General features: G+C 37.3%; 1 protein-coding gene across 5 annotated transcripts in view; it reads right to left on the bottom strand.

Annotated features, from left to right (window-relative positions):
- The window catches only part of CTTNBP2 (cortactin binding protein 2), a 125,964-nt gene that overhangs the window by 57,346 nt on the left and 47,361 nt on the right, over positions 1-21,257 (bottom strand). For 2 of the 5 annotated variants that reach the window (XM_048946642.1, XM_048946651.1), the window contains exon 2: positions 11,349-11,456. In XM_048946642.1, the coding sequence (XP_048802599.1) occupies positions 11,349-11,456 (108 nt within the window). Of the gene's footprint in view, positions 1-1,542; positions 1,592-1,758; positions 1,919-11,348; positions 11,457-20,749; positions 20,871-21,257 lie in introns of those variants that run through there. The other 3 variants (XM_048946658.1, XM_048946664.1, XM_048946673.1) reach the window with 3 other exon arrangements.

The raw sequence follows: 21,257 nt of genomic DNA, 5'->3' as shown, positions 1-21,257 counted from the left end.
AGTAGTTACATTTCTGACAACAACAAAGATATTCAGATCTTATGTCAAAAACTAAAAGAGAATATAATCAGTTTAAGAGTTACTGCTGAAAGGAAAGTTTCCAGCAATTTCACAGTAGTTTCATACCACTGGTCTCCTATTAAGAAAGTCTGGAATAAAGGCATTTCCATGAGCAGTGAAGTTTAAGCTTGGCAATCAACACATATAAAGGAGTGTTCAAATATACTTTACCAAATGTTTTGTTTTCAGTACTTCCTACCTCCCTTTGGCAAATAACAAATAACTAATAGAAGAAGTAATGTAACTCTAATAAAAGCTTACTTTGTCAACAGCTTCAAGAAGAGGCCTTTTTAGGCATCAAAAATATAGAATCTCTCAAAGCTAATCAGCTAAGGAACTGCAGCTGCTACATTTCCAACTTCTATTGGAAGTTTTCTATTCTATTCTTGGTTCCCTTCGAAATAAAATAGGGCTGTTAAGGAAAATCTGCTTGATACCTTTATTGTGAAAAGAAAGGCCTTCACTATTGATCATTTACGCTGACTTCCAGAGCTATTAATATAGAAAACCACTAGATATAAGAAAAACAAATTGATGGGCAATCAAAATCCTTTACATCTTATCTATGACATAAGTTATTAATACATAAAGTCAATCCACCAATACTATAAATAATGTTTCTAAACTGTTCTAACAGCCTCTGGCAATGTCAAGAATAAGATATAAGGATGTCCTTTTTAAGCAACAACAAAAACCAAACACAAACAAAGACATTTTAGAAGATAACATTTTACACATTACCTGAACTAGTGTTAGAATTTGCTATCTCAAGAAGTATGGATTGCTTTCTTTAAAGTAGACATAGCAAAGCCATTTTCAGTCATGGAGTCCTCACTGGGGCCTTGCATTACCTGAGAGCAGCTTATAAACAGGAGGGAGACCAATTTTTTTTTACATGGGAAGATAATGACAGGACAAGGGGAACAGATGTAAAAGAGGGGAAATTTAGGTTAAATGTTATGGGGAAATTCTTCATTCAGAGTGTGGTTAGACACAGGAATGTTTCCCAGAAAAGCCATGGATGCCCCATACTTGGAGGCATTCAAGGCCAGGTTGGATGGGGCCTTGATCTGCTGGTTGGTAACCCTACCCACAGCACAAACTAGATGAAGTAGATGATCTTTAAGATCCCTTCTAACATAAGCTGTTCTATGATTTTATGACTTAGTAGAAAAGCACAATTTTCAAAAAATGTTTGGCAGTAAAGCAATGTAACTAAACATGTCAAGTAGCTTTATAAAAAATAAATTTAGCTGACATAAGACAAACTGAAAAAGATACAAGACAGAACCCATGATTAAAGAAAGAAAGATGTAAATACCCTTTTAGGTATTTTTATATACCCTTTTAGGTTGTCTCTAACAATGCTGTTTAAATACATGAACAAAGAGCATGCTACATTATTTTAAAACTTTAAATGAGCCACAAATAAAGAAAACATTCTATATGAAGCACTGAAAATAATTTCATCTATTAACCTACCTGAAGTTTATTCATACTTCATAGTTTCCTTAATATCAACTTGAAATTGCTTGTGATAATAAAATAATACTTTAATTATGGTTGCTAATTAAAAGTTACGATCAGATGAGTAAGGACACAAACTGCAAATCATCAGCTCCTAAACATTAGCTAAAAACTATTTTTTTTGCAAAGAAATTCAAACATACAAAAACAACAGTACAAACAAGACGTTACCTAACTTCTCTTTCAGAGTTGACTTCTGCCACCAAGGCCTATGATTGCCATCACACTGTCTACAACAGTAACCTTTGTTACATATAGTTTAACATCTTCTGCTCCTCCTTCTAGCTAATTATCACTTTTCAAAGACACCTGCTATAAAACAGTCTGTCTTACTGCTGCCAGAAACCCCTAAAGCTGCCTTCTGTGTGCTTATAGCTCTGTTCTTTGGTATGGGAGAACAATGAGATTCTTACAGAAGTTTTAAATTCACAACTCAGCAGAATTACTGCAAGTAAGGTTCTCAATAATTTATAGGCAGCATAGCTTTCCTTGACAGATTACACACTGTAAATGTAATTTTTACAGTCTACTTGTGAATGACCAAACTCTACATAGCTTAATTCCCCTTTTTCCTGACAGCCGTCAGACTTCTTCCTCTCCAACCCTGAAATTCAATCTAGAAGCATTAGACCTTAGAGTAAAGCTCTTTCTGGCTTTCTGTTTGGGATAAAAAACTTTAAACACAACTAACAATTCTATTTTAACATTTAAATTACAGTGTAGTAGCAAAAAGAAGTATCATACCATCAGAAAATGCATAACATAATAACATAAAAAGGATGCAAAAGCTCTACCTGGCAAAACAAAAAAACCTTGATTAAAACCTCTGTATGCAATAGGCAAATTCTGTGTTGGCCAAGTAAAGGAAGATCTTTTACCAGATAGAACTTACCAGGAAGCAGACAGGTGAAGTTACGTAAGCACAGCTTGCAAGTTTCTACAGCTCCCCTTCCAAAACTGCTTATTATTTAGCAGAGGTTTTGGTTTTTCCTATTTATTTTATTTTTCCTTCCCCCCAGGAATAGCTCATTCATTAATGGCATGCAGAGCCATGCATGAGCATGCAAACATCCTGCATAATTAAAATATCAAATTTTCATTATCAATCTAGGTTATCTTCTAAAAAAAAAGTTGCTGGTCTTCTGTCATGATAAACAGAATGTGATACAGTGAGATTTTTTAAAATATTGCTTGATATTTAGGCATGATATTGCATGCCTAAATTATAGCAAGTGTAGTACAGAAATATTTACACACGATAATTCTATCAAAATATCTGATATTTTCATTGAGATTAAAGTAGAGCTACGTGTTTCACTCCTTAATCAATTCCAGCCTTTCACAATACTCAGCTCAAGACTTGAAATCAAACTAGCTTGAGCATAAAATGTGTTCTGCTCTCTAGGGAGAAAGACTCCAGAAGAGCATTTTACAACGACCCATCTGGCAGTTTTACAAGCAAGGTTCATCTGTCTTAAATTCAATCACAATTGTAGAATGTGTTGGGGTATTTCTGTTTTTAAAAAATGAATACAGGGATATATGAATGTGTTTTGTTTGATCTAGACCCAACAGACTTTCTACTACACTTATACAAGATGACACAGGCATGCAGAGGTATCCAATGACTGCCTAAATCAGCAGGCAGTGCAGCACAACAGGAACAAGTACATACAGCAATACAATTGGTGCTAAGGGTGCCTACACTCCATGCATTTGGAAGGAGGTTTTAGTCTGGACCATATCTGGTCTCATTGTGTGGAAGAAGATTATGGGTGCTTCTAACATAGACTTTTTGATTTAAGTTTCATCCAAAAGAAGATGACAGTCTGAGGGTAGTCTGTGAGGCAAATCAAAGTCGGAGACAGGGAGGAGCATGTCTCCAAAAGCACACTCATGATCTTAATACTAACGTACATTCATCCAAGTAACTCTTTCACACAGATATGCATATATACACACACACACACCTGAGTACACACATGCAAAACTGGCCTAAAAATGAGTAAGCGCAAGGTCCCACACCTGGGTCAGAGCAATCCCAAGTACAGATGCAGGTTGTGTGGAGAATGGCTTGAGAGCAGCTCTGAGGAGAAGGATTTGCAGGTATCAGTTGATGAAAGGCTCAACACAAGCCAGCAGTGAGCACTTACAGCCCAGAAGGCCAACTACATTCTAGTTTGCATCAAGAGAAGTGTGACCAGCAGGAAGAGGGAAGTGATTCTGCCCCTCTACTCTGCTTTCATGAGACCCCACTTGAAGTACCGTGTCCAGTTCTGGGGCCCCCAATGCAACAAGGACATAGAGCTGTTGGAGTGGGTCCAGAGGAGGGCCATGAAGATGATCAGAGGGCTGGAGCACCTTCCCTATGAGGACAGACTGAGAGAGTTGGGGCTTTTCAGACTAGAGAAGACTCTACAGAAACCTTATAGCAGCATTCCAGTACCTGAAGGGGGCTTAAAAGAAAACTGGGAAGGGACTTTTCATTAAGGCATGTAGCAACAGGACAAGGGGAAATGCTTTTAAACTGGAAGAAGGTAGATTTAGAGTAGATAATAGGAAGAAATTCTTTACTGTGAGAGTAGTGAGACACTGGAACAAGTTACCCAGTGAGGCTGTGGATGCCACCTCCCCAAAGGTGCTCAAGGCTGGGCCGGATGGGGCTTTCAGCAACCTGGTCTGCAAGGAGGTGTCCCTGCCTATAGCAGGAGGTTGGAACTAGGTGATCTGAAGGGTTTCTTCCAACCCAAACCATTCTGTGATTCTGACTTATAATGAACGCCAACCCCTACAAAAGAGCGTTCAGTTTGAGAGTTATTTATTTTATTTCACATTTTAATATAAAAGGGAGCAAAGTTTTCAAGTAATGTTGGATTATACCATAATAGCCTTGGAAATTAAATTATTTGTATTTTCTTTACAGCTTGTTATTCATTTACAAAATAATCTAACCACTACAAAACAAATAATCCTTTTAAAAGGGATTAAAACATTTTTTATTGAGCTTTTCTTAAAACTAGCAAATTTCTCATGAAGTTGAATGCTGATATCAGTCTTAGTGGGTCTTAAATGATTAATAGCAGAGTTGGAACCTGAAAACTGGCATCCAATGTACTATTTATAACCAACATTAAAGAAACATTTTGTAATCCACACAGAGAGCAAAATGCACTCAATATTCACTATATCTGTTAAAAGCTCTTTATCCTTAATTTAAAACCTTGTCTTTTTAGGCTGTAAGCTTTTTAAAGTAAAGCTAATAAAGCTGGATCTTAAATTTACTTGTGGCTATGAGATATTATTACATGACGCATTAGCTTCTGTCTTTTGGTCTAACAATTTTATTGCATGAATATCCACATCTCCATCACAAAATTCAGTAACTGTTTCTCAAGAAATCAGGTGCCTTGCTAGCAGAAGTCAGAAGTTATTGTATACGGATTTCCTACTTTGCCAAAAGAAAGTATGATTCATTTTCAACTCTGCTGATTAGCCCACCAGGCTGTCAAAATACTAAAATTTAGGAAGACAGACTGTACTATCAACTCCCATTGCACATTTTTTCATCCCCTTTTTTTTTTTAAAAAAAAATAAGTTTTAGGTAATGTAACTTTAATGTAGCTGCTCAGAGAATTTAAGTCAAATTTTCCTGAACTTTCTGTTCTACTCTTCACATACGGTGCCCAATAGCACACAGACACTCCTCTTACACAAATCTGCACCCTTCCTTTAGCCAAGGCATGGCAACTGTATGGCTTCTCTAATCCACCTGCTTGTTTTTAAGAAACTACCCAGTTCTTAAGATTTAACAAATCTGTAAACAGAATATAAGCTTTCCTGACTTAGGAAGCCATGGTAAAAAACACTCTGGGGTTTATAACACCGAAAAAAACCCTAAAGTCAAATTCACTTTGCCATTCCCATCCCCCTCTTCTTGATCCTGCCATCACATCCACAGCAACTGGTGATTTGGTGCTTGCTTAAGCTCAGGAAAAACACACTGCTCCATAGAAATGTCACCTTTAATTAAACTGAATTTATCTCTGAATTTATCTGTTGTTGGTATTGATGATTCTTTTTTTTTTTTAATTATTATTAATTAATTAATTTAAATTATAAAATAATTTTAATTATTACATAATTATTTAATTAATTTTAATTATTAATTATATCCCCCCCCCCCCCCAAAAAAAAAATCTATATATCTAGTATGGTAATAATTTGCTTTTTTTTTTTTTTTTAAATTTTGGTTATTAAGGCATATCACAGAAGCAAATACAACACAAATTTTCATTTTACCATTCACCATCTCATGAAATTTACACATGCAAATAAAATAAAAGAATAACAAACAAAAATCTCAACTATGAACAGTACTAAATTTTCAGAAGAAAAATGAACTACTAGTGATTTAACTTCAATGAGAAAATCACCATCAAAAGCATTATTTAGACTTTACAATTCCATCCTTAACAGCTAATCACTTCAATTTATCACAAGCACTTTAAAAATGCAGGCTGATACAGTAACCTTTTCATGGCTAAAGGAAAAAAAAACCAACTGTATTTTTGGTCATGTGCGTGATCAGTGCCGTGCTTTGAATGTATGTGGCCACATTACTTTTGCATTAGCAATATATTGTCTCTGTTATCCTCATTATAGGGGGTTAATTTGGATAAGTGACAAAAATGAAGGAAAGAAGCTAGTCTCTTTTTTTTTTTCTTAAACTATATGCATTCCCAATAGCTATTAAACAGTGCTATTTCTTATTAATGAAAACAACTTCAATGATTTAAAACTTCATCTGACCTGAAATTTCATTGTGGTGCAATCCTCATCACAGATCTACTAAACAAAGAAATTACAAATTCAAAAAAGAACTACCTCAAGTCATTCAGTGTAGTAGTTATTACAAAGCCAGAGGGCTAATTAGAGAGATTTACAGGAAGATCACCTTCCTTGAGGTGAATACTGATGCTGACCTCCACCCCAAATTAACTGTTCACTTGGAGAATAAATCTGGAAAATTGACCCTAAGTGTCACAAAGGTCTGCTGTTCCAAGGATGCAGGTCCTCACACAGCTGAGCTTGCCCAGCAACTTAAACTGAGTTAGATGATAACTATTGTACTTTCTTTCAAATCTGAACTTCTCTCAGTTGCAACTTTCAGAGTCAACATTCGTTAGAAAAGAAACGGTGTTCAGAGATTAATTCATTCAAATACTGTGACTATAATAATCAGGGTATATTATAATGCATTTATAGATGCTAAAGGCAAAAAAACCTCCTTTTTTCTCTGCTTATATCAAAGCAGCAAACTGCCTTATTAAGCAAGGATAGGAGACATCGAGCCAGCTAAATAATGCTTCCCACCTGACCAAGTGCAACAACAGCCCTTTCTAAGAAATAGAAATGCTCTGCATCATTATGCATCTGCAGTTGTACAGATTATAAAAGAACAACGTATTGTGAAAACGCAGACATAGAAAGATGTCATATTTCTTATGAATACAGTTTGAATTTGTAGTCTTATTTTCATTTCAACTGAGACTTCAAGATATCAAAACTTTCATAAAAAAACAATGGCAACTCTACAATATGCGATGCACAAAGACGCGATAAAAGGAGTTAATTATTACATGCAATGCCTTGGGTTTGGTTCTCTTTAAGTTATCACAAGGCACAAATTCAAGTGCTTTAATGAAATCTATCATATCAACAGTATTAACCTTCCTAATGGAATTTATTATTATTCCCCATGAGATGACCAGATAATTTCATAAGACTTCTTCCCACGATCCCAAACTGTTGGCCTTTCTCACTTTTAATTTTTATTTTACAGGATGGCCAGAATGGACACTGCACAGAAACAATCTCCTGTGGGGAGACTTAAAATTCCTTCCTTCTATTTTTAACAGTAAGGCAACAAGCTCTGAATCCTTTTTCCTTTGTTTTTTTTACGTTACACCTTTTTGAAAACTTTCTAAAACAAGCAGAAAAAGCTATGCAGCATCCTAAACAGAAGGTAGAACTGAGGAGCTAGTAAACATGTTCTCAGATGCTTACTCACACCAGCAGGAGGTCAAATAGATACTCACAAAATGCAAACCTGTTTGTGATACAGTGAATTGTGCAAACAGCAGTCAAAAGAGAAGGACCCAAAGGTAGTACATTCTCCCTTTCAGAAATGCTACAGCAGAAACAACTGCTACAGACTATCACTTCAGTATCATTTCTTTCACCAACTTTTCAAGCTATACATAATTATACAGCTATTTTTTAAATGAGAGTCAAAAATAATAATTAAAAAAAGAAAAAAGTCTCAGAAGATATGAAAACACAGCAGATTATAATTTCAGATTTCCGTGTGCTATGAAATAGTAGAGCTTGCTCCATATGTGACTGGCTCAGTTCACGAAGACATCAAATGTTTTCTGCTTAATCCATCAAAACCCACACAAGCAAATCCCATGGTTACAGCAGAGCAATATGCACTGGACTATAATCTTGAAAAATAAATTTCCAAAATAAGCCAAAAAAAATCATTTAAAATTAGACTTAAAAATAGATTTAAGAGATAACTCCATAATGTGTGAGCAAGATTAAAGAAAAAACAAACAACAACAAAAAAAAATACAGAACAAGGCATGAATTCCAATCCCGTGTCTTATCCAAGAATGTTTTTTCTGCTCCCTAGTTCCCACTCCTTAATTCTGAAAGAAATCTTTGTTTCACTTAAGCAATGAGTACAGAGGATAAGGTGTTGGTATATGTGTTATATCACAACAATCAAGAGAAAAATCATTTGGTGCTGTGTTCCTCTAAGAACCCGAAAAGAAATCTCACTTATGGATGTTGAAGGTGAGTAGTTTAATTTTTTTTTTCTATATTTTAAAATTTATTTTAAACACAACTGGTCTTATGGAAAGAGCATGTTAGATCAGTCTCACACCTTCAGTAAAGCATGAAATAGGGTTTCAGACAAAATTAGGAAAGCAGAAAACAAGAGAAGTCAGCATAAGAATGTATAGAATGAGTGGGAAAAGGGCAGACTAAGAGACACGCATCAAACAAGTCCTACAATGGGAAGCGTGGCAGATGAAGGTTACTAACACTACATGAGTCAATCTTTTAATTATATTCAGAGTTATCAGTTCTTTTGTCATCAGTCAAGATTACTTCATTTTAATGCCAGGAATTTTCCAGGAGAGATATTTTCAATAGGTACATAAGTACTATTTACTGCACAAAGTGCACAAATGCTCGGTTAAACCCTACAAAATGAGTACATATAAGGGTATGTACTTTTAACAATGACATATTTATACTTCAGTGATTACAGAGAAAAATCTGAGATGACAGCCATAAGGATGAACACTTTCTATCAGATTAAAATATCTGGCTCTTCAGTCTTAGAAAAAGATCAGGAACATATAAAATGACCTAATAAGTGTATACATAAGAGTAATTAAAAACTATCAATAAAATCACTAAGACGACAGCTCCCTAGTATGTGGCTTGAAAATCAGGTTCTGACCCATCAAAAAAATTAGGCTTCGAAACAGCCTTGCACTGGGATTAAAAAACCAAACACAAATCAGAAAAAACAAACCTGCTCCCACAGGGCCCTAGCTTTTCAAAAAAGATCTCGATCAGCTTTTGAAATAGTAACATAAGAGGTCATTTCCATTTCCTCGTGGCTGTAAGGATACATGAAGCAGGGTACATTTTGACAGATGAGCATATGAAGTCACTATCAAATTCAAAACGACTCCAAAGGGATTATCTTGTTATTTACCTCTTAAAAAGATCTATATCTGGCTATCTGGTAGCTTATTTTGTAGGTTGCTTAGAGGCTTCAGCCACTAATACTGCTGACCTGTGGTAACTGATTCGCAAGAAGCCAGAAGATCCCCAAGTATCATATTCCAAGATATCAGGATACAGTTCCTCAGCAGGTACAATTTCCAAGTTTCTCAGTACTGGTATAGTTAACCAGGCAAACTGCCTGGAAGAATGAGTTCCATGTGGATTTTATTTAGAGGATTTTACTAGAAAAATACATGGATCGAGGTGCAAAAGAATGAGAGACACAAAAACCCAAAATCACCAAGAAAAAAATCCCATCACCTTTCAATATCTCTATGGCATAGATGAAATGAAGCAGTTTTTATGCTGACCTGTATTGGTCAGCTAAAAATGCCGTACACATACTGACACACTACTCATTTCAGCAGGTGTATGGGAATCCAATGTAGAATTCCTTTCCTTTGCCACACCATGGAGGATTTTTAGTGTTTATTCTCATTCAGTGTGTATTTTTATTTTATTTTTTAATTTAATTGAGTCTCAAAACATCCACTCTTTGGTATGCAGTGCAGTAGCTTGACCATGAACCTGTATTTAAGAAATTTTTCTGAATGTTTCATTCATATTCATGCAAAATTAAGAGAGTCAAAAAAAAAACCCAAACAAAAAACAGATTCCAAGTGAGGCTGTGCACATTGTTCCCCCTTTTACAGAATCTTAGCTGGTAGTCAGAGAAAATAAAAGGTCCTTGTCTGGGCAAATGAGATGTGAAATTGTAAAGTGGCTAGATGAAAAGGCAATACATTTCAATGTACTTATATACCTGAAAGCCAAACACATGACTTCAAAGTGCAGTAATCTCCCAGAATCATATTGATTTCACCATCTTATTTTCACTACAAAATGAAAAATGTATTTTACAGTAAAGAGGTTTTATACTTATAAAATGTTTAGTTATTAATGCAGGTGCATCACTGACAGATTTTTTAAAGCTCACTTTGCATAATGATGTCAAATCATCACAAAACAAATTAAAAACTGAATAAAAATGCATTTACAATTGTTACTGTGACATTACCAATGAAAAATATTTGCACATTGCCTGAGAATGATTACATGTACTACTAATCTTTAGCATTAATGTATTTTGATACATTGACTTTTTGCTTTAAGAAACTTTAAAGGGTAAAATTTGTCTGTATCCAACTGTGAAGCTGCAAATATTTTCAGACCATGTAAGATTGTTTTCCCCAAAAACCTGCAGCCTGTTTAGCAGCTCTATTTAAATTGATCCAGAACAGAATAAAATTTGGATTTGTTACAGCCAGAAAAATGTATCATCTTATTAAAATACAGTTTTGTTTATACATCACCAGTCAACTTTCAGACTGAAACCTGCCAAAATAGAAATCAAACCCATGTGCATAGCAGAGGAGGAAAAAAAAAAAAAAAAAAAAAAAAAAAAAAAAAAAATTAAAATCAAATCAAATACCCACAAATACCCATGAGTGCTGTCAGAATATCACATAATTTGCTTTTTTAAAAAAAAGAAAAGAAAAATGGAAATTTCCCTAGTTGGACATAACCATTCTATTTTGTTCCTTCTTCCATCTTACAGAAAACAAATACATTCTCCTTTGAAGTTACTCCTCCATCTTGCAAATAATAGATTCTACAGTATAACAGAAAGTAAAAAGCAAGTCATTTTGCCATTTTTGTACTTCTTTCTCTGAAACTTTGTGGGCATTTTACAACAAAATTACATAGAGTTACTGAATGACAATTATTAAACAAGAACATATTTGCTATTATTGAGATTTAGTCAACCTATAACTTAAACACCAGAATTTATTCTTCCACTAATAACACTCTATGCCAAGTACAAAGGAAGTGACAAAAGAGAATGTTAAAAACAAAACCAAACAAGCAGTCACAATAACCCAGCAACTCACCCGCAAAGCTTCAATTACAAGGTCTCGTGCTTCCAGTTCTCCTTCCATTATACTCAAAAGCATCCGCAACTCCGGCTTGCTCAAGTTATCCACATCAAACTCTCTTTTCTGGAAGAAACAAAACACTGATGAATACACTAAATAAAGGACTGCAGTGGCTAATGCAGATCCAAAATACAGATACATCAGCATCCTAATTACGGGTTCCTCTAACATCCATGACCATCAAAAGTTGAGGTGGCGTTTCGTGTAGCTACAAAGTCAGAGTAAGTCACAGGGACCTTCTATTTAAGATGAAATTAAAAGCCCAGTGGTTTGATACTGCTTCAAATCCTCTACTGTTGGAAGAAATTGATCATTCTAAGTGTCCTGAATGATAGGGGTGAAATGTTTTAAAAAAAAAATAACTTAGTGACAGTGCATAGCATCATAAAGGTTGGAAAAGACCTTCAAGATCATCTAGTCCAACCGTCAGCCATCACCCCATGCCCACTAAAACATGTCCCTCAGTGCCACACCTGCACATTCTGTGAACCTCCTGGGATGGTGATTCCAGCACCTCCTGGGACAACCTGCTCCAATGCCTCACCACTCTTTCTGAGAAGAAATTTTTCCTAATATTCAACCTGAACCTCCCCTGGCACAACTTGGAGTTATTACCTCTCATCCTACTGCTGTTACAAAGGAGAAGATGCCAATCCCCACATCGACACAGCCTCCTATGTAGAGAACAATGAGGTCTTCCCTGAGCCTTTTCCAGCCTCAGGAATCCCAGTTCCCTCAGCTGCTCTCCATAAGTTCCTCTACAACCTCACAGTGACAGAATTGTTTCAGCAGACCTGAAACAGCACACCAGGAATGAAGGCAAGAGAGAGTGGCAGTCTTTTATGGAGAGGAACAGAGGGGATGCTATTATTACCTACAAACCACAAAGGTAGGAGATGAGTCTGCTCACCAAGCTGCACAATGCCAACAGAAAGGACTGCTTAGTAAATTTAGAAGGGCATCATTTTAAAGGAGTGAAAACATTCCACATGCCAGACTCGGTTGAGAAGCATGATCAGTAGCACACTATTCACTGAAAGGGAACAGTAAAGTTCTTGCTGTGATGTAGATGTGTCTTCTAGCAAAGCCCTGAGATAAAGACACATATCTGTCTTCAATATGAGTTAACCAGTTGCCAAATTAGCTGAACCGCTTATCTGGACATACTACCTGTTTTCCCTGAAGGATGAAATCAAATGTAAGAGCTCAGTTACCCTGGCACTTGACTTTCTCTCAGGAAAATCCAATAAAAATTAAAGTACCATTTCTTCTGTCTCAAGGCAAGAGGAGAGCAGAAGAGTTATTCTTCCCTCAGGTTAGAAGGTCATGGATCATAACTTCCCAAAAGCTATAACTATATTAGATTTACTCTGAGTTCCACTTTTTACTTTGCAGTTCAAACAGGTGCACAAATGGCTAGGGAGAGCCACATGCTAGAATATTAGCTGGACATATTCATTTATTATTATTATTTCATTTAGTGGACTAAGCTTCCTCGTCTATTTGAACAACATGGGGAAACAAAGAGGACCAATGATTTCTATTAATCACAACTATTTCTGGGACATGGCCATCCACTCCAACCAATATTTCTGAACTGAACAATAATTACCTTTTATTTTTCCTACCTGGGTCAACTACTGCTCTAAACCAAAAGATACCTCTTATCCTACATGTCAACGAATCGTTGAACATAATCTGTCTCTGAAGGCTTTTTCATAACATGTGCTAAAACTTCTCTCAGTTCTACACTTCGTTCACCATCTATGGATGTGTATGTGCAAAGTTACTTTTAGTAACTAGATCTTCCTTATAAAATCTTGTGTAAGTGGACTGCATTTTGCCTCACAGGCTGCAGCATATCTCATTCCCAATCCTTCTAACCATTAAATTTAATTCAGTCAGATAGCAGGACCCACTTATGCACCCTTCTTCTACGAACTACTTTATAATGTCTAAAAGCTCAAGGGCAGTAACTGATTTATTCATATAATTTCCCTCTAGAGAGGAAAAACTGCCTCCATTTCTCAAACGGAAAGCTGATGCAGAGATATCAAGTACTTTTGTCCCAACCACAGAAAGCAGCGTCAAACAGTAACAGTCTGACATCTCCATTCAGTGGCTTCCCCTTCTAAAATCTCATTCCCTCATCTGTCAAGAAGAGATGCCCAGCACTTCTGCTAGGCATGGCCAAAGTGAAATGGAGCACAAGGTCAAGAAACATCATCCTACTCTTCTAAGTCAGTAAATCCAGCTTGTCAGGAGGTAAAAGCTCTTTGTCAAAGGACCGACTGTATATCACAGGTGAAACTTTTCATTTCTAAATCTCCTACAAGACATAAATGAAAATACTCTTCTATTCATTACAAACCAGAGGCACAATTCAACAGGTGAAGTAACTATGAGATATTTTTTTTTAACTAAGCATCTGATCAAAGCAATTAAAGTAAATTTTACTCAAGTACATACTTCAAACTAGAGCATATGAAAAAACATCAACAGCAAGTAATTCAGAGTGCTCTCTAGCAATTTAAAGTCAGAAAAAAATAAACACCAAAATGCTAATGGAAAGACATATCAATGACATATACAGCTCAGTTTTCATATTTTTCATTTTGAAAACTTGAAATAAGAACAAGCAAAACCACTTCATAAATGAACAGCTCTAGTAGATCAGACTAAAAGCCCACTTAGCCTGTTTTCAAAAGCAGCCAATAATGGGTGCCTTGAAATCACTACCAGAACAGGACAAGCACATAATGATGCTTCCCAGAAACACTCTCCCAACCACCAGCAGTTTTCAGCTTATGCACTTTCTGAGCTATAAACCATAATTCTGCATGTAGTAGTCTTTGATGAACATACATCACGTGAATCTGTCCCTTTGCTTTTTGAATCTTCATGTAATTTTAGAATCCATAACATTCTGCAACTCAGCTATACATTGTGTGAAGAATCATGACCTTTGCTGTCAATCTGCCCCATTAGCTACTTTTGTTTGGTGTGTTCCATGTATTAAACCTACATATAGCATATGATGAAATAGAACTATGCTTCCTCAAAGACATCTCCTGGGGACCAAGCATGGCAGGCTTGCTTGAAGTTCTCATCCAGAAGAATTGCTGGCTTTACTTTTAGTGAAAATTGTTAGTGAAAAGTTCCAGAAAAATAATCTCCCTCACATCTTCCAGTGGAGCAGTAGCTCTTACATCTCCAGAAAATAAAAGACTCCATTAGTAGCACATGGCTTATGTGTCATCTGGGGTTTTGCTACAATAGGTCTGGTAGAGTGCCAAGCTGTAACAATTTCACCAACAATTTAAGAACTACGTAACCAAGCCATCCTCCACATCGGTTTTACAACATAGATATATGAATATGTTGCCCCAGGGTGAAATTCGGCATACGCTACCAGAACACAGGAGATATTTTTTCACTCCTTCTTTTGGATTTTAAAATGTCTGGTTTATTTGATTTATAAAGTAACTGAATAAGACTGCCTCAAAAACTTCATGCTATTTTTCAGATCAGCTTTGTAAGGGGTTTGTGTTGTCTGGCAGCAAGTACAATGACAGTAGACAAAACAGCTAATTAGCAAAAACTCATTTAAATTCCCACATATGCACCACAAAAAACAAACAAACAAAAAAAACCAAACCAAAACAAAAAAACACCATATATATATATAGGCAAAATGGTGACCTGCACTGCCCCAAGATGAAATGAGCTCTACCTTGAGAAAAGAAGACAACAAAAACAACTTCCAAACAAGAGAAAGCTGGGACAGGACAGCAGCGATTAACCTGGACAAGCGTTTCCCCCTGCAGATCACCTTAGGAAGAAGAGGAAAGAGGATGGAGTGGGAAGGTTACCCAAGAGGCAAAGGAACAGAAGATACTCTTTCCCACACTGGTGGCTATTCAGAGGAGAGATGACAAAAGCCTTTAGGATAAAGTTTGTCCCCATCACCTTTCAAGAAAACAACGAAGTTTCTTGTGATAGATTGGCAGTACCAGTAGTTTGGTTTTGCTAATATAGCCCAGTCAATACTACTGGCAACCTCAAGAGCAGAGGGTGTCATTGACTACACTGCAACAGCAGCTGTTAGAAACTCCAGTACCTTCAGAAGTCTGGATGGGTCAAGCAGGAAAGTCACAGCTGTGTAGAAAGCAGGTTAACTGTGGATTAATCAGAGGTGACCACAGAAAACAGCCTCCTTCCTGCTCAGAAAGCAGCTAGATGGCCTTTTTAAAGATCACAGTATCACACAGAATCACAGAATCACCCGGGTTGGAAGGGACCTCAAGGATCATGTAGTTCCAACCCCCCTGCCTAGCAGGGCCACCAAACATACACATTTAGATCAGGTTGCCCAGGACCCCGTCCAACCTAGCCTTGAATACGTCCAAGGACGGGGCATCCACAACCTCCCTGGGCAGCCCGTTCCAGGGCCTAACCACTCTCCTAGTAAAGAACTTCCCCCTAACATCCAACCTAAATCTTCCCTCCTTCAACTTGGATCCAGCTCCAAGATGGAGCTGGCTGACCACCCAGAACGTGGGAAAGAAACCTGTGAAGCATAATTAAGGCCTGAGATGGAAGGACAGGAAGGGAAGTTTTTTAAAAAGTCTATAAGGAAATACAGGAAGAGTCCTTTCAGAAGAGAAGGGAAAGGTACAAATCTACATTTGTTATATACTTTATATGGAGCTCCATTAAATACACGCAAGAATCCTCTTGAGGATTCACAGAGTAGACTTCCAAGATGAGCTTTTAAAATAAAAGGATGTGGTATTAGTTATTAGTTGTACAATATAAACTTTTAATATCACACTGGCCCACAGTTGTCAGGTCCATGATACAAATGTACCAGGGAAACATAACCCTGATTCATGTATTTGACAACCATGTCCAGGTAGAACTCATCTGAACAAAGATAAGCATGTTACAACTAATTCTATTTTTGTTCCCTGCACATAAGTATCTAGTGCAATCTGAGGTACCAGAGAGACCTTTTGGAGGCAGGTAGGTGTGATACAGAATCACCCGTGCCATTTGGATGGGCAGCCAGCTGTGATACCACAAAATGCTGCGTGTGGACTGCTAATGTCAGGCCTGAGACACCTACATGAAGACTGAAGGCAGTGTGTGAATGAGGTGAATAATCTCCTGCTGTATGCAACAGAAACCCGATCAGCCCAGTCAAAATAGCCAAGAAAGCTATTCAGCTAACCAGCCAGCAGAACTACTTGCTTGAGGCTCCACTTGAGGTATTGGTTGGATTTCCACTCACTGTAATAGGATAATTAACACTGTGCATATATGAAAACACATTTAAGTGCCTTGAATCCCACTAATACCTCCAAGAGTCACCAGCCTATTCACTCACTTAAAACCAGAGAAATTCATAAATCTGTTTCCAAAACAGATCATTCCTTGTAACCACTTCATTCTTTCCACCAAGTATAGAAGAAATTTTCAAGACCTAGCACAGCATTAACGTGGGCACATGTGCAAATGAATCCCAATTCTTTCCTAATAAAGAAAACACTGCAAAAAGAAAAAAGAAAATAAGTGGTTATAATATCCATGCAGTGTTCCTGGATAGTTCAGAGAATATATGATGTATTGTTTTTGGCTGTGCAAGATCTCTTCCTTGGGCTGAAAATAGAGAATGAATTTGACACCATGCTTGTCCAGAAGTTATATTACGTAAGAATACATGCTCAGTTCTTACCATACCCAGGACAAACTCAAGAAATAAGATGTGACCAACAGAAAGGTTAACGTCCAGGACTTCGATACAGTTTCATGCAATCTTACCTAAGAGACCATGAGAGAACTTGACATGCATTTAATTATTCCCATCCATTAGTTCAATGACTTACTGAATTGATCACCACTAAAGCTACCTGTTTATTCTGCTCCCCTCTTCTCCAAGCACAGCATTTTTGCTTTCTGTTTTTTTTTTGTTTTTTTTTTTTTGTTTGTTTGTTTGTTTGTTTGTTTGTTTTTTCCCCCTCAAAGGTCTTCCTCAAAAGGCAGGGGGTGGTTTTGTTTAGCGGGTGTGGATTTTTGTTTTTGCTCAGGCTAACTGCAAAACTTTTTAACAGCTTTGGCATTCAGCAAAAATAAACTTCAGAACTGAGAAATGTATTCTGGAAACCAAAAAACAGCCCACAGCTCCTCCAAAATTAGTAAGACATTGACCTTTACACGTACCCAGATATTCTCACAGCTGTTAAAACACGTTTGCAAACTATGAACAGCACAAAGGTACTAAGGCATCTTTGATTTCAGGTTAAGTCAGGTATCTACGTATTTTTTTTCATAGATCTAAGCTTACATCAGCCCTTCTGCAACCATGTTTAAAACTGTTACTTAAGTTTAACAGGGAATTCCTGTTCTGAAAAGTCACTTTCAAGTAAGCCACTTCTAAGGCAAATAGTATGATTTGATCTAAATACTGGTACACACTCTTGAAGTACTCTTCAGAACGACTTGCAAGTCTTTCAGAATTTGATATCTTACCTTGTCCTACTTAAGACTAAGAAGCAATGCCCAGGAAACCTTTACTTCCCACACCAAGGAAGGCAGTACCTCTAGGCCTGCTGACTTCTTTCTGTTTACATATGCAATGATGACACAGGGAGGAGTGGGTGCAGAGTCAGACCTCCCACTGTTGTTTTCCTATATCGAGCTCTTTCTTTCCCCATTTTAGCTTCATTTCCATCTCTATTCCCATTTTGCTATACCAACTTTGAGGCCACAGCAGGGCCTCTCTCTCCCACACTTAAACAAACATCAAAGTGGCTGGGAAAAGAACAGGACGTATTACATCCTGAAGACTTCTCACTCCTCACCGTTTTCACACACCAGGCTCACTGTGCTGCCCCTGTGCATTTCATTCTTAACGAATGTGACGTGTCTTCATTTGGAAGAGAAGGGGCCCTCCCAACAAATGAAGGGATGCTGAGTGACCAGCCACGGAAGACAACCATGGAGGACGGCAGCACAGAACGCAAAGGGATGCAGGTTGGGCTGGGAGAGGAAGGGAAGACAGCAGGTTGGGTAGCAAGGCTTGGAGCATATCCCTGAACCACAAATCAAGAGCAGACACTCATTACATAGGAGACACAGAGCAGCAGCAGGACAAAACCAGACAACTGCAATGTCTCTGCATCACACCTACATGTTGGAACACCACAACAGTATTATGCATCTGACGAGATGAAAGTAACTTCTTTGAACATTAGCACTACACTGAGAACTTGTATTCAGATGAGGATCGCCGTAGTTCATTAAAGTCCTTCTGCAAGTGACTATTTTCCAAGACGTATAGTCCCTAATAAAAGATACAGGCTTTGCTTTTCAAGGGTTATGATCTCATTTTCTGCTACATGCAGTATTTCTCAGATAAGAATCTTCACAACTTATTTGTGTCAGGCTGTGTAACTGATTTGACCAAATCACTATTCAGCATTTCAATGTATTGACCAGAATGGCAATTCTACCACAAATGTTCTTACAGATCAACAGATAATGAATACAAGCTAAATTTAAAACCTTACTAAATGTCACTATAAAGTGCCATGGAATTTCTCTCCGCTTACTTTGTTTAGTCATCAAGTTTTAATCCACTTAACGTTGACAGTTTTTTTTTTTTTCCTGTAGCACAACTTTTTATACTGTTACTTGATCCGTAGCAAACCAGACCGATCATTTCAAGTACGTACACATCATTCTCAAAGAAATTTTGACAGATGAAGACAGGAAACAACCCCTACTCGCTTCAGAGAATCAAGATATCATTCCACCTATATGCTGTACAGAGCCACCAGAAAGGACTGCCTTTTGGAGAAAAATACCTTTTGTGTGTTTGGCCACTGGTCAAGAAAAATGAGAAGTAGAGATTTTACTGGATAATGTTAACAAGCTATTAGAAATAGCAGGCTTTTTGTGCTATTTGTTAAATATCTACCAAAGCTACAATGTGTGACAAGCTGGTCCTCTACAGGTAGCGCGTAGCATTCAATATTTCAACAAGATGACTGTCAAATTGAAATATTTCTTGCTATTACATAATCATTTTTTGGTAGACAGTACACAGATGGAAACAATTCAAAGACGTCTTGAAATACACACTCATGCTTTCCTGAATTATAGTCCAAATTGCCCCAACACAGTTTCACTGGCTCAGGCAATCACACTGCACAGGTATTGGAAAGGACAAGACCATGCCATTTTACCTTGTCATCCTTTCCACAACAAAACCACCAATATTTTGAGAGAGACAATTGGGAACTCAGAAAGATAAGGCTATCAGCCTTACTCCTGAACATAACACTATAGAACAGCCTGGGGTTTTACAGTCACTTCCTCTAGGGAGGGAAAGAAAAAAAGATTTCATGTCTTCCATATTTGATCCTTTTCTACAATGGTTCTAGGAACAGAAAAAAAAACACCAAGTAGTTTTGTTTTTCTTTTCCCAGTGATGTTCCTGGTAGCATATCTGCTGGTGTACCAAGATACAGGAGTAACAGCATTAGTATGAAAACACTCTACTGTACATTTACTGCTTACACTGTATAATTTGCATATGAATAATTACTATTAAAAACACTGTTCCTACCATTTTCCATTGCATAGTTTGTACAATCAGCATTCTGAGAACTCAACCTAAAACTGTAGAGTTTTGCATGACTTACAATATTGTCACACCTGGATGCTTACTGTCACCCTAACAACTACACAAGATGTTTCCATTCATAATTCTATATCTTGAATATAAGGACAGAAAATAAGAGACTCATACTGACTCTTCAACAGGAAGATCAGAGTATTGCACAAATATTTTTTAAATCTTTCCATTGCACAGAGATGTTACTTTTGCATACAAAAACTGGAATGAAATTGACAACTGAATGTCTCTAATACCAAGAAAATACAGGATGAAAAGAGATATTAAAGGACTGAATGCAAATTAAAAGTCCTTTTAAAAATATTTTATTGCTGCTTAAGTACAGCTTCTACTTCAATTACAGAGCAACTTTCCAGTACACATTACTTTCCAGTATCTGCAGATTTAGAAGAATATTTTAAAAGCAGTGTGGTGTAGAGCTATCAGTCCTACATGACAACAAGCACCAACCTGCGTGACCAGCACATGCAGCACTGCCCAACAGGGCAGTGTTGGGATACTGCTTCAGTATGAGCTACTCTTGTGAGTTCTTCAAACTCAGAAAAAAAAATAAAGGCAGTAGTCATATGAAACACTGAAGAATTCAGCATAAATATTTTTTTACTCAAGGCCAGGACTTAGAAGTGTTTAATATTTTGCTTTTATGAACTGTTACCTTAACATTCTTTCATGTCACAGTTCTGCCATTGTTTCAAAAGAGCAATGTTATTCACTTTGTAAGGCTTTCCTTCCCTCTTTTTTTTTTTTTTAATATATTTTTTATTTCCTTATTTAAGTAAAACTCAGTTTCTACAACAGGGCAGAAGTTAATCTTCCTCGTGTGCAGTCAGAACACGGTTTCAGGTAAGATTTGTGCCTGCTTGAAAGAGAATAAATAAATAAATAAACCATCAGCATCTTCAATCCCACAGAAGCCGGTGCCATCCTTCCTTCTGGCGTTACTCCCTTCAGCAACGATCCAACCTCAAAGATGTACCTCAACGCTTTTAGCACCCTGAACTCGGCATTTCGTTACGCGGAGAGGCGCTCGGGGGCTGCTCTCGGACCGGACCGGCTCTCGCACAGCTGCTCCCGCACGACCCCCAGCCCCGTCGGACCGGCCAGCACCGCGCTGCCCGCCGGGGCCCCGGGCGCTGCGGGTAGGGGAAAGCTGAGGGGAGAAG

The sequence above is a fragment of the Lagopus muta genome, chromosome 1 (assembly GCF_023343835.1).
Source record: "Lagopus muta isolate bLagMut1 chromosome 1, bLagMut1 primary, whole genome shotgun sequence".
NCBI lineage: Eukaryota > Metazoa > Chordata > Aves > Galliformes > Phasianidae > Lagopus > Lagopus muta.
Note: the sequence above shows the minus strand (reverse complement) of the source record. Positions and strands in the feature narration are given on the sequence as shown.